The sequence below is a fragment of the Mya arenaria genome, chromosome 13 (assembly GCF_026914265.1).
Source record: "Mya arenaria isolate MELC-2E11 chromosome 13, ASM2691426v1".
Classification (NCBI taxonomy): domain Eukaryota; kingdom Metazoa; phylum Mollusca; class Bivalvia; order Myida; family Myidae; genus Mya; species Mya arenaria.
The window spans coordinates 60,435,579-60,450,195 of record NC_069134.1 but is presented as its reverse complement, the minus strand read 5'-3'; the positions used below and the strand labels follow the sequence as shown (position 1 = coordinate 60,450,195).

The following is a 14,617-nucleotide window of genomic DNA, read 5'->3' as shown; positions in this document are numbered from 1 at the left end:
AAATAAATGTTTAACTTTCAGCCTTACAATCGAGGCCTTTATAAAATTCTCGGCAAAGAAGATCGTCACTTTTGTTGGTTAAGGACAAAGCGGAGAAGATTAACAGCAAGGTTGGGCATCGACTGACAGCACGTTGGAAACAGAGACAGTGGGTATACGTATTCATCAAAATATGCACACTACATAGTAAAGGTAAGAGATTCAGAATTGTCCTAAGGAAAATAATGAAAACAAGGAGAAATCGGAAAAATAATACAGAAATATGTCCATGAGAGATGAACACCTCTTGTTCTCAAGAAAGGGACCATGAATTAACATTTGAATGAGAATGAATCATCGGCCTTTGGGAAAAGCACTTTTAACATTATGAAATGTAGATTTCTTACCATCAACATTTACGCATTGTCTTCGATGAAGTAAACTGAAATCAGGAGCCAGAGCCTGAATCAGAAAAGTGATACATTCGCAATTTTTGAAGAAGGATATAGTGATCGCAATTTTTGAAGAAGGATATAGTGATCAACAAGGTCAAAAGCTTTACGGAGATCCGTAGAAAAAACATTCCAAAGATATTACCAGAGTCAATTCCCACCAACCAAGAATCTTCTAACCGTATTAGTGTTTCAAGAAGAAAATTAATGACAGTGGTGAAAACCTGATTGAAGATTAAGAAGTAATTTTGCTTGTCTAAAAAACTTTTCAGTAGATTTGCAATGTGTTTTTCAAACATCGTGGAAAATGAAGGAATAATGGAGGATGAATTGAAATATATCTATATAGACTATAATTGATAAGATTGTTTATGGCTGAGCCTTTGTGTTTTGGAATAATACACGCATAAGGAATAATGGCGGATGAATTGAGATATATCTATATAAACTATAATTGATAAGATTATTTATGGCTGAGCCTTTCTGTTTTGGAATAATACACGCATCTTTAGTTGATCTGGAAATACACCACTCAAAAATTTGTTGTTAATTACAATGTATATAAGTTATAGGTCCAACAGGTACCTAACAATTCTTGATAAACATACCTTTTTAAGCTCGACTATTCGAAGAATAAGGAGAGCTATACTACTCACCCAAGCGTCGGCGTCGGCGTCACCCCTTGGTTAAGGTTTTGCGTGCAAGCACACATAGGTTAATATCTCAGCAACTACTTGAGGTATTGCATTGAGACTTTATACAATGGTACTCAACCATGCAACCTACTTAATTAACCAAGTTTGATAACTCTACTTTGCATATAATGCCAATAATAGGCCTTTATTATTTGACTTAGAAATTCTGGTTAAGGTTTTGCGTGCAAGCAAACATAGGTTAATATCTCAGCAACTACTTGGGGTATTGCATTGAGACTTGATACAATGGTACTCAACCATCCAACCTACTTAATTAACCAAGTTAGATAACTCTAGTTTGCATTTAATGCCAATAATAGGCCTTTAATATTTGACTTAGAAATTCTGGTTACGGTTTTGCGTGCAAGCACACATAGGTTAATATCTCAGCAACTACTCTAGTTTGCATTTAATGCATATTATTGCCCTTTATTATTCGACTCAGAAATTCTGGTTAAGGTTTCGCATGTAAGCACACATAGGTTAATATCTCAGCAACTACTGGATGAATTGCATTGAGACTTTATAAAATGGTACTCAACCATCCAATCTACTTAAATAACCAAGTAAGATAACTCTAGTTTGCATTAAATTCAAATAATGGCCCCTTTTTTATTCAACATAGAAATTCTGGTTAACCACTTTTAAGTTAGATAACTGTGTTTTGCAAATAATTGCCCTTTATTATTACACTTAAAAATTCTGGTTAAAATTTTGCATGTTACCACATTTATGTTAATATCTCCGCACATCATGTATTGCATTGAAATCTAATCTAACAGTGATCCATGCATGTTTGCCATAACTTTCCTATCCTTACACTGAAAAGCGGCTGAATAGTCGAGCGCGTTGTCTCTGTGACAGCTTTTGATATATATATATATATATAGTATGTATGCACTGTGCTGTTTGTGGAGTTTTGTGCTGTTCTTCTATGTTTCTTGTTTGTGATTTTGTGTTCTATGTCTTTGGCGTTTGCCCAGTGCCACTTAACTGGGTCTATGTTTAAACTTTTAGCTACTGATCTTGTTTCTGTAGCTTTTTGCATAAATATCAATAATAGCATCTCCTTAGTATTTGATAATCTTTGGTGCTATAAGATCAAGCCCAGAGGCCTTAGATTCATAACTCACTCTAGAATTATTCAATGAATGCGACTCTGTCTGGATTGTGTTCAATGACAGAGTGTTCGAGCTTGAGGAGAAGTCTAAGGGGACTTTATCAAACGCACGGCGCACTTTCAAAGGCGAAAATTATCATATCAGCTTGGTTGCCTCGTATATAATAGTCCTAGATTGGAAAGAGCGATGTTTTGCTGTTGCTGAGAACTTTATGTTTGTATTAATGTGCGATTATTGAAGTATATTGGGTGCTACAGTTTGCAAGATATCGGTCACATAACAAAGAGTGTTAGATTGCGGTAGAGTTTTTGTGGAGTTCGACCGTTTTATTTAGTTCGACCGTTTTTGTCATAGACGTTTGAACTAGCAAGTAACTTTGGGTACCAGTCTGAGGATATTTCGAAATTCTAAATCATCGACAAACATGGTTGTAATGCTCGAAGATAAGGTAGTTTTAACTTTTTTTCTGTTTAGTGTGTATATTTGTTATAAAGTGCGACTAATGAAGATGATTAAATCCGGTGTTATGCTAAGGATTATCTAAATGAAACAATATTTATTTTGGGGAACTGAGGGGGCATATCAAGGGTACGTGGACATTACGGAGCATGGACATTACGGACCATACATAAAGAGGTTAATAAACGACGCCGGTGTGCCGTCTGTACATAATGGCATGCCTGGTCCGTATTTTTGAACCTTTGAATCTGCAAACATATTAGCCGTTGATATTTTTTCCTCCCACCTCAGATAAGTAGATCCAAAACTTTAACCATGCTAGAAATTCTTATCTTGCTCACGGACAAAGATAAAACGCCCGTATGGAACTCTATCTATCTCTGTTTAATGTCAACTCCTCTTCCGAGTGTTACTGACATGAACTGTGCGCGCCGGCTTGTTAGTGAGAAAAATAAAACACTGATGAGGCAAATCACATCAGAAAAGTGAGAACACGGGTATAAAAGAGAACACAATTTAGGAAACATGATAAAAAGTGATTGGTGAACTGGTAAAAGGATAAAAACACTGCTCGCTTATCTAATGCTTAATGATTGCCACTGCCACCTTGAATGTGTCAGGGGTGGGGATAGTGACAATATGATTTGGCAAACTGTTCCAAAGTACAACCAAGTGAGGATAGAATGAAAATTTGTGATAGTCAGTTTTTACTTGAATTTGTCTGAAACATAGTGGGTGCATTAGTCTGGTAAATCTTATTGGTGTTTGAATATAAGATGGCTGCGTAATAGCGACATGATGATGGTATATGTTGTAAAACATTACAAGTCTGGAATCTAGTCTACGTTGTTCAAGTGAGCGCCAACCTCCTTTTTAATGGTCATCACATTGTAATTACCTCCCTTGTTGAAGACTGTCATCTGAAGCAACATAGAAACCTTATCTTGGTGGTAATATTTAGAAAGCTTATTAATTATTTCTCGTTTCAAATGTCACCATAAAAAAGATTTTCACGCACCTTTCAAGAAATAATACTTCACTCTCCTCAGAAATATTTAAACACCAATTTTAATATTAACATGATCTGAATCACTGTCTGCATATATCCATGACAACCACTAATTATCACATATCCATACGCATTTATTTTCACTACACACAAAAGAGTTCCAGCAAAAACAATACATTTTTACTTAATTTTGTTTAACTGAGGTGGGAGAAAAAGCATCTACCATAGCCGCTCGTGTAAGATAGGTCCATCCCAACCCTCACGCAGGGTGTTTTGCTGAAACAAGGTTTACGCTCTGCTCGGAATGAACCTATCTTACACTCTAGGCCATGGAAGATACTTATAATCTAAACATGTTGTTTTCCTCAACCTATAGAAGTGAACCATTGATAGTGATTTATAAAGATATATTAATGTGTTTAGAAATCATTTAAATTAATTGATAAGATGTTAGCACTTCGGAGCACTTTGCATCATATTAGGATACTGAAATAACTTAACAGCTTTTTTATTAACTAACATAAGAACATTGTATGTGAATGATAAAGCACTAAATTAATAGTTCAAAAACTCTTTGACATTCAAAGAAGATAAACATCTGAGATATCCGCTAGACAACTAATGTTGCCTCAATATCTACCTCCATCTGTATCAGCTCTGCTAAGTATTGGCATGATCTGGTTGAATCCCAGACCACCTTTTCTAGCCTCCTTGTTGCCTTCTTGGAAATAAAGACTAATATTTTTAAATAAAATGTGCTAGCTTTTAAGTTTTAGCTCCTATTCCTTCCTATTAGTATTTTATTCATATTTTAAATAGTATTAACCTCTTTAATTAAATTAGGCTTTTGGATGAATGAGCCAAAATTCTGAAACTTTTGCTTGGCAGCAATTTTTAAACAAGCCCTACTTTTTAAAATTCAAGGAATGAGAGTGGTCTAGTGGTAAAGGTGTCTGCCTCTCACCCAAGAGGTTGTGTGTTCGATCCCCTCCAGTGGTACGTTCTCATGGCCTCTCAAAAAAGGACACTACTTACTGCAGGGATGATAAAATTCCGGATTAATCCGGGATTCCGGATTTAAGGCCTCACAAATCAAATTTGAAATATATGTAAATCCGTTGAGTTTTTTCTAGGGAGGGAGGGGTACAGTGGGTGATTCGAGCTCAGTGTGAACAATATGGGTACGAAAGGTGAGTTTTCCGGAAGTTTAAAGCCGGAAATTAACAAACCTATTTACGTCTTGGCAATCGAGCTATATGATTGGTTAAGATAGCATCAGGTGATTACGGATATTACCTATCGGTCTAGAAGACAGTATCCGGATATGACCGACGACGAAGACAATATAAACGAGTATTGGAAAAACACAACCACTACCAACTTCAAAACACATCGATTCGTCAATTTAAAGGTATATTTGCTATTTATTTTTAAGAGAAATTCCCAAAACGTTTCTTTTAAAGTTAAAAGAATGTGTTAAAACTTAGAATGGCTTTTGCCCATGTAGCAATATTTCGGACATCCAGATTCGGATTGTGTTATGATAAACAATTTTTATTTTACAAATTTTATTTGGCCAATTGATATTTATGCTGTAAACCGTTTCTTGTTTGAAGCATTGTTCTAAATAAGAAGTGGCTGTTGACCATAATGGAAGGTTCAAATGAAAATTGGGTTGGTTAAAATTAAAAAAAACATGAATTTATATTTTGTAGTAGTAATATAAATTAAGTAGGAGCAGTCAGTTTATTTTCTATTTGAGACAGTTCAACAAAACTTCTTGAGGACCCAGTTTGAGTGAGATTTATTTCTATAGTTGTAATTTGTATTTCCAGGTATGTTGATGGTTCCAAAAGTCAGGGATGAACAGACACCTCAGCCAGTGCATCCAGTTGTTCCTGTCAATGACCGATAATTCAATGCAGAGGCCATGATACAGCATCATATAAGATGACTTATGGAGTGGCAAGCCATTTCAATGATGAACTTGTGGAGAAGTTACGTGAAACTCGGTTTTATTTGAACTAAGACGAGTCAACAAACACAAACAATGAGAAAACTGCTGCAGCTATTTTTGTGCTATAGAAAAAGGAAAAGTGTTAAGACATTTGTCCTCCTTAAAAACTGATTCTAAGGAATTTAAAAGCCTGTTTGAGAGACTTAAACTGCCGTGGGTCAATCTAGTTTGTGTGCTACTGGACACCTGTAACACCTTGAGGGGGAAAAATCTGGCTTGGAGACCAGATTACCTCAACTTGTCCCTCACCTCATAGGCATTGATGGTTACACAGTCCACCATGTCCACAATGGTTACCCTGCCAAAGCATTTACAGTCCCATTTGGATATTACTTGGAATAATATATATAATGATTAATAATATTATATTCTCATCAAATGTGCAGATAATGGAATAAAAATAAACATTTGCAAGCTTGATAATTGATATGTTGTTCATTATTATTTATCAAACATCCCACAGTGTAGACTATTCATACACAGGCATTTGATCATAGCCAGTTGAGGTTTATGGGAAGTGAACCAAAATGTCAGGTACATGTTTAATGCCTGTGACTTCAGGTAAAAAGTAAATTTAACTTTGTTTAAAGACAAAGGTGTTAAACTTCACTGCTAAGATTCCTGATAATTGTTCGGATTGCGGATGCCTCCTGTTAAACATAATTATATCTATCAAACCGAAAGGTGTACTCCTTGAACACTATTCTAAGGCAAAAAAGGGTATTAGAAACCCTGAAATACTTAAAGGTTCGGGGGGCGAATGTCCCCCCACCAGGGCTTTGCCCTGGACCCATCAGGGGCCTTTAGCGGCCCACTGGACCCCACGCAGATATTTTCAGGATTGGCACTTTGGCTCTGTTATCATCCCTGTTACTGGTTTCTGCCCAGGAAAAGGACTCGGGGATATAATCTCAGCTTTCGTTACAATCTCGCTTTTAAAAATAAATTAGTGTATACTATATAAAAGTCAGAATTTTAGCAAGCCTTATACAAGTGCAGGGCTTGTGGGCTTGTGTTAATTTCGACTTGTACTGTCTACTTAATTTAGCACATTGCAGCAATTTATAACTCAAAATGGTATATATGTTTTACTCTTTCTAAAAGTGCTTTCTCTCATAGTTTAAGTTGATAATACTACTTTATAGAATATTAATTCTCTAGCAAAAATTGTACTCAGGGCTTTTTCTATAGTACCCATGGGTCCGACTATCGGACCCATTCCCAAAGCTAAATATAAGATATTTTTCCCAATCTTCAGAAAAAAATCCCAATCCAAAAAAAAAATTTTTTTAAAAAAGAAAAGAAATTATTTTTACCTGTAATGGTTCTTTTTCAACATCCTAATAAATTATGTGATGTGAAGTTTTTTTAGTAATTGAACTCAGAAATCATTGTTTTCATCACATTCAGAGATATGAAATATTATCTGTCATGATTTATTGCAATAGATATTTACACCCCAAGGATTGATATTTCAGCCATTGTGGGTCTTTTAAAGGGAAAATAAACTAATATCCTAATCATTTCCTAATTCACAGGAGACTAGACAGCTTTTTCTTTTTACTGTAAAATTTCCCAATTTCCGCATTTTCAAGACGCAAAATTTCCCAAAATGTCTAGAGTCTTTTTCCCAAAATGGGCAGAAAAAGCCCTGGTACTCGAGTCCATTTTATTATTTTTGAGTTATTACTCATATATATACATTTTGTGCTCTAGAAATCTTTATTTAAGAATTTTGAGCAATGATGATTATCGACATAATGTTCAGGATAATGGGCTTTTAATAATACACAATGTAGTTTAACAGTATTTTTTTTTAATAATGTCATACTGTTATCACTTATGTGCAAAAAAGAGTTGAAAATGAGACCAAGATTTGACTTGAGGATTTTTGAGATATTGGTCTCGGACCTCTGCTCAATCGTCGCGTAAAAAGCCGAAAACATAATCATTTGAGTTATGTTAATGTTTTATTTAACTGTGAGCAGTAATAGTGAGGTTCCTATGATTGATTATTATCGAAAGATTTTTGGTTGGGCCTGAAATCTGCAACAATCGATTGCATTTGGTAATAATCAATCATTGATTTAATCAGCGAGTTGATTGTCTTCTTTCCTCTCGTTATTTGCGTTAGATAATTTCTGCCAATTTCTTTACACATACGTATGTTGTTGTCGTCAACAATGTAACCCAACGCAACAACAACACTAAATAATTTCAAATATACACGTTACATGTACATATTAAAGCATAGTTAAAGATTACAAGTTTTTGTGCAAGAATAAAACAGCAATTAAGGTGTTGTCAAAAACTGTTTTTACTTCGATATTGACAGTTACTAGAATGGAACTGTTCAACGGTAGTTAAACTGGAACCGTTTCCCAACACCAAGTAGTATTCTTGATATTATAATTTAATTAAGAATCACTTAAACAGAACAAAAATGCAATAAAAGTTAAATCAATTTCAGGCTGCCTGGGACAAGGCAATGCAGGAAGCAGGCGATAAACTGGTTGTCGTTGATTTCACAGCCACCTGGTGTGGGCCATGCAAGATGATAGGACCCAAGTTTGTGGTAGGTTGGAAAAAAGAAATAATAACTGGTTTGGAGTTGATATACAATTAAAACAAAAAGAAATTAAAACAAAAAGAAATGAAGTTAAATTAAAAGTTTTGTTATAAAAACCTATTAAGGATTAAGTGATATGGAAAGTGTAAACTTTTCTGCTAACTAACAAGCCATTTCAGCTATGCCTAAATGGCAAGGTGGGGCACCCTGCCGCCTTTTTACTACACCCTTCTGTGCCCTTTTGTTTGGCAAAAGTCAGAACTAGATCGCGTAGTAATTCAAATTTAGCAGTTAAACTTAATGACTAGACTCTTGGGAATCTGAATTATTTATGCTATAAACACTTCACTGGCAATCAATTTCCACTTACATGTACAAAATATGTTTTAACACTACAATTATTAATACTATTATTTAAAATTTTACAAACTACTTCTTATGATGCAGCGGCATTCATTCTAGGTTGTTTTCGATAAAAATGGCCGAGGTGTTAGGAATGGTATCAGGCTGTGAAAACCTGATCATTATGAATTTGCCAGAAATATAAGGAACTGTGGTAAATTGAAGTAATATTAGGTTTCAACTGTAAAGTTTATATGTAATTCTCATCAAGTTACAAGTTTGAATTAAAACAAAATAAATAGTTGATTATCTTAAGTATTCAGTTTTAAGAAAGCAGAAGGGTTCACATGTTGGTCCTAAATTTGGAAATCAACAATATCTATAACATCATTTTGACCTTACAGTCACTAATGTTTTTTTTTATAGGAAATGGAAAAAGAATTTCCGGATGCGATATTCTACAAGGTGGATGTTGATGAAAATAGCGTAAGTACCCATCAAAAAATCTTAATATGCAGAGGGCTCGAATTTAACTCGCATACTCGCTAAATGTGAGTCAGTATTGCTGATAGCGATCTGATAAAAAATCTACTTGCTAAAATTCGCGAGTCCAATATTTCAAAACAAAATACCAGAGTATAAACGCTTATGAGAATGCAACGAATAAACGTCAATTTCAAAGTGCTCCGTGAAGCGCTAGATGGGTTGTCTTGACAACCATTTCCTTCCTTAATTTGAGATTATTTATTTTTATTTTTCAAAAGGAAACTCGTGAATAGTCTATATACACAGCTGTTTATTGTTTGTTGATTTATATTAAAAACATTTTGAAATATAGACACAGTCTCAAAACTTTCCGGACAACCCTCGTATGTCGCTTAAAAGCTTTACAACAGTGGTCGAAATTAACACAAGCCCGCAAGCCCTGCACTGGTAAAATGTCTTCTGGGCTTGCTCAAATTCGGAATTTTATATAGCAGGGCTTCTTCTATACCTTTCATTCAATGCACTTAATAAAATTCAAAATTATTTATGACCATCTTACAACAAGAAACATAACTCCATTTTAACCCTAAATACAAATTATGTCCCTTGAAAATTTTTATATATTTTTTTACATTTCTTTTGACAGGCACATATTTACACTCTTAACCAGTTTTTAACTAAGGGAAAACAAGGAGGGCTATACTATATGGCCCTTGATTTTTTTTGATTTTTTTTTTTAAATGTTATTTCTTTTGAAAGACATATTTGTATATTCTTTACCACATTTTCATAATGGGAAATCAAGTTATTTGAATGACTTGCTTCATTTTTCGGGTGGTGGGAGGGCAGCATCAAAGTCGCCTTATGTATTGAATAATTTTAGTTAGGTTTGACATAAAAAGACCAAACTTGGTAATATAACATTGTTATTGTATTCACTTTTAAGTCAAAGCGGCGAAGCCGAGCGCGCTGTCTTATGACAGCTCTTGTATGGAATAATTGTGAATTGCAGATTACTTTTCAGACCGGTATATATATAAATTTATTAACTATGAACTGCAAACTTAAAAAAGATTACCACTACATACCCAAATTTCTTTAAGTTGCAGACTGAAATTTTTGTGAGTTTTCAAGGAATTAATGAAACAAGTTCATTTGAAAATTCAAACTGGTTAATTTTAAGTGACACTCGTAAGTGACACTCGTATTTAAAATCAGTACATACACATGTATAACAACATAAATTTTAAGTGACAAACCTTTAACTTTTTACTAAATAATGCATTATTGGAAACTAATTACTGGTAACAAGATTGTAACCGTGTATTTAATAGCTGAAAAGGCACAAATATTTAATGACTGGTGAGTCCTAAATAACTCACAATGATCAATTATTGGCTCATAATGTAGAAATTCCGTGTTTTCTGCACCTTTCTTTCAAATTAAACTCGGTATCCTTAAGAAGCCGGACCTATAAACAGTTATTAATAGGTCTGTGATAAGCAGTGGTCGAAATTAACACAAGCCCACTAGCCCTGCACTGGTAAAATATGTTTCAGGCCGGTGCTCAAATACTGAATTTTTTATAGCAGGGCTTGTTAAAAAATTAAAGGCCAAGCAAAAGTATAAGAATTCGGGCTTGTTCATCCAAAAGTCTAATTTCAATGACTGGATAAGAACCTTTGTTTTCAATATTAATTCATCCTTTTCAGTAAATTGAAACAATTGTATTAATTGAAGTACTTCTTATTTTGGAGTAAGAGTGCATTTTAAAACAAGAAGATAAAGAATATTATGAATGAATTTCCTTTGATTTGTTTTATAGGATGTAGCGGGGGCGGAAGGAATATCGGCCATGCCAACATTCAAGTGCTACAGAAATGGAAAACAGGTATGATACTGTATGCCGTGCCATCAGAGCGGAATTTGCTTGAAATTATTTAAACATGTTTTAAGAAATTAATTTCCCTGCGTAGAACCTCCACAGAATACTCTTCAATCTCTCATAATACTCTTCAATATCCACATAGTACTCTTCAATCTCCACAGAATACTCTTCAATCTTGCTTTGCTAGGACAGTGGAAAAGATGCTATATCCATATTCACTATCATCTTGTGACTGAGTTTTAGACCTCGAGTAAGAAACGCAATTTTTAGCTTGACTATTTGAAGAATAAGGAGGCTTAACTACTTGTTCCGGTGTCTGAGTCCAGTAAACCATAAATTTTCTTATAACAAATGATAGAATTCACTCAGAACCCTAAATGTTCTTATAACAAATGAGAGAAGTCACTCAGAACCCAAAATATTCTTATTACAAATGAGAGAATTCACTCAGAACCCAAAATATTCTTATTACAAATGAGAGAATTCACTCAGAACCCAAAATATTCTTATTTCAAATGAGAGAAGTCACTAAGAATCCAAAATATTCTTATTATAAATGAGAGAAGTCACTCAGAACCCAAAATATTCTTATTACAAATGAGAGACTTCACTCAGAACCCAAAATATTCTTATTACAAATGAGAGAAGTCACTCAGAACCCAAATATTCTTATTACAAATGAGAGAAGTCACTCAGAACCCAAAATATTCTTATTATAAATGAAAGAAGTCACTCAGAACCCAAATATTCTTATTACAAATGAGAGAATTCACTCAGAACCCAAAATTACAAATGAGAGAATTCACTCAGAACCCAAAATATTCTTATTATAAATGAAAGAAGTCACTCAGAACCCAAATATTCTTATTACAAATGAGAGAATTCACTCAGAACTCAAAATTACAAATGAGAGAATTCACTCAGAACCCAAAATATTCTTATTACAAATGAGAGAAGTCACTCAGAACCCAAACTTTTCTGATTACACATTAGAGAAGTCACCTAAACATAGTTCAGTTGAAATCGGATGTTGAAAGGTAGTTTTCGACACAGAAATTCCAGAAAGCATTTGCAAATTTAAGCCCTCTATGCTCAGGAGTCCCCATTCCCCCGACTCCATCTGAGGGGCTTGCCCCGGATCCATCTGAGGCCTAAAGCGAGCCCTGGCCAAACTAGACTGTTCACGAATTTTCTTTGCTTTTAAATTAAATAAATCGAATGTGCTTACTTGTTGCAGGTAGCGGATATGTGTGGAGCCAATGAAACGAAACTGCGAGAAATGATTAAAGAACAAAATGGAAAAAAATAGGAAACTGAAACCCTCTTTCAACCCTTTCTAAAAAATGTTACTACTGATTATGTTGTAAGTAAGAACAGAATTTGTATTGTTTTGGATTTATTTACAGTCCGTATATATATCATGTATAAAACAAGATTTAGTTTTGAAAAATATATGGATTTGTAGTTTTTGTCGATTTTTTCCTTTGTCATAATTTATTTATCAAATACTGGAATAAATAACGTTTTTATGGTAGTTAACTAATAATGTGATTTTTTAAAAAAGGGTTCATCCATTCTGTACATTTAACGAAAATCTATGAAAGGACATTTTTATCATTTTGTGTAGAGATATTCTGTCATTTCTGCTTTTATCTTCTGTTCATAAGGTGTAAACAAATAATATGTTTGTTTTTGGTTTCATGCCCCAAAAATAGGGAATTTAAAACAAATATAGGCAAATTGTTTAACTTTTAAAATGGATAATTTTGAAACGATAGATTGAAATTATTTTTCAAGGCAATAAAAAGGAAATGGGAGACAATATTATTATTTGCACCTTAGGGAATTAAAAGTTACGGAAGTTTAAAAACACAAAGAAGAAAACAACCCAACTATATATCCAAACACACCAAAAAACTTTGGTAGAGAAAACGTCAAACAAACCTTTCATTAATTGTGGCCTGGTTTTCAAATTGTATTGTTTAATATTGTGACTATGCTGGCAAAACATAATTATAAATGTGTTTACTTATCACTGGAAGTGCCTATCACAAACATTTCTTAAAGATCTGATTAAAATGATTCAGATTTCGAGTTAGGTGTCTCGTCATTATGTAATGCAGGGTTTAAATCATTCCTAGTCCATTGAATGCCATCTCAAACTTTGCCACCGCCCACTCACAAAGTTTTAATCAACATCCTTAAATTTGAAAAGAAAACAATTATGTAAAGTAGAAATATTTTGGCTGATTTTTGAATATCATGCAGTCAAGCAGTTTTTAAATATCTTTGGAATTGAAGTACTAACCTTAGTAAAGATTTTTAAGTTTTGAATTGATATTGTTATGATTAACTTTTGTTAGATAGTGTTCTATGCAAAAAAAGTTAAGTTCGAACTTGAAATTGTTAGGGTTAATTATTGTTTGATGATGTTTAAAGCTAAATCTTTGTTAACAACAGCAATTGACTTGTGTGTTCATTTATTGTTTTACCATCTTGTACTACTTTTGTAGTTTGTTTTCAAAAAATGGTTGAGATAAAATGATTTAAGATTGTATCAACATCATAAAATGTTATCAACTGATATGAGATTTATAAATAAGGCAATACTATGCAGTGTTTTAGCCAGGTTTTAAAAAAGGGGAAGTGCTGAAAAAAGGTCAGGGTGCAAAGTGTGAAAGGGGCACATTTTATAGGGCTGTGAATAACTTAAATATTATGGGTTTGGCAAAGATAATTATAAATGTGCTTAACTGAAGTAGTTTCAGGTTTCAACTGATAGATATATTAAGTTTTTATGTATAAGAATTTACATTAATATAATAAGCTTTTAAACGAAACAACAGAATAATTTGATCATTAAATGCATTCAACAGTAAAAGGGTGAAAGTGTCCTTATAATGGCCTTCATGAGGACAGTGTGTTGCTACCAATTAGCAGGGTTCAGTACCATCCTATAACTCCTTAACTGAAACCATTATTTTAGTCCTGTCTGATTTAACATCATTTCGAAAAAAACAACAACATTTTATATAGGGTACAGGACTTTTGCAATGAATTAAATATTGTATTCTATTATTATAGCAATGCACATGTAAAAACATCTTCGTTGTAGATTTTCTTTGTCAGTATTCTTATAAAACTGCTGTCTGCACTCAATAAATAAATCTCTGAAAAAATATTGTTTTTCCTTCAACTTTCCTTTGTCATTTTGGGGCTGTGTACTTCAGCCAAGCTATTGTGACTGTCTACTGTCCGTCGCCCATTCAAAGGCGACGTAGCTGGAGTAGCAGGGGTTGTGGCCGCCGTCCAAATATTTCACATTTTAAAGAGAAACAGCGAGTCCGTTTTATGACTACTCGTTAAATGTTTATCAAGCGGTCTATGAAGCTACCCTTTGTAAAGAAATTGCCCCATTGAAGGCTTTGGAATAGCATCTTACGCTCGGTGTCCATGGAAATGCCGACAATATTCGGACATTGCTCGTTATTTGTGCATATCAACAGCACAGTGCCTTGCTTTCTTAACATTTGCATTATATACACCCTTTTATACAATGGCAAATATCATTTGAACTTTAATGGGAACTTGCAGTTCAGG

The 14,617-nt window shown here is 33.9% G+C and overlaps 1 protein-coding gene across 1 annotated transcript; it reads left to right on the top strand.

The window, feature by feature from the left end:
• Positions 1–2,570: 2,570 nt before the first annotated feature.
• LOC128213621 (thioredoxin-like) lies at positions 2,571–14,198 on the top strand. The gene is made up of 5 exons (XM_052919583.1): positions 2,571–2,695; positions 8,203–8,307; positions 9,070–9,129; positions 10,955–11,020; positions 12,255–14,198. Exons 1-5 carry the CDS (start codon positions 2,672–2,674, stop codon positions 12,324–12,326), a joined length of 327 nt encoding a protein of 108 aa, XP_052775543.1. The 5' UTR covers positions 2,571–2,671; the 3' UTR covers positions 12,327–14,198.
• Positions 14,199–14,617: the final 419 nt, after the last annotated feature.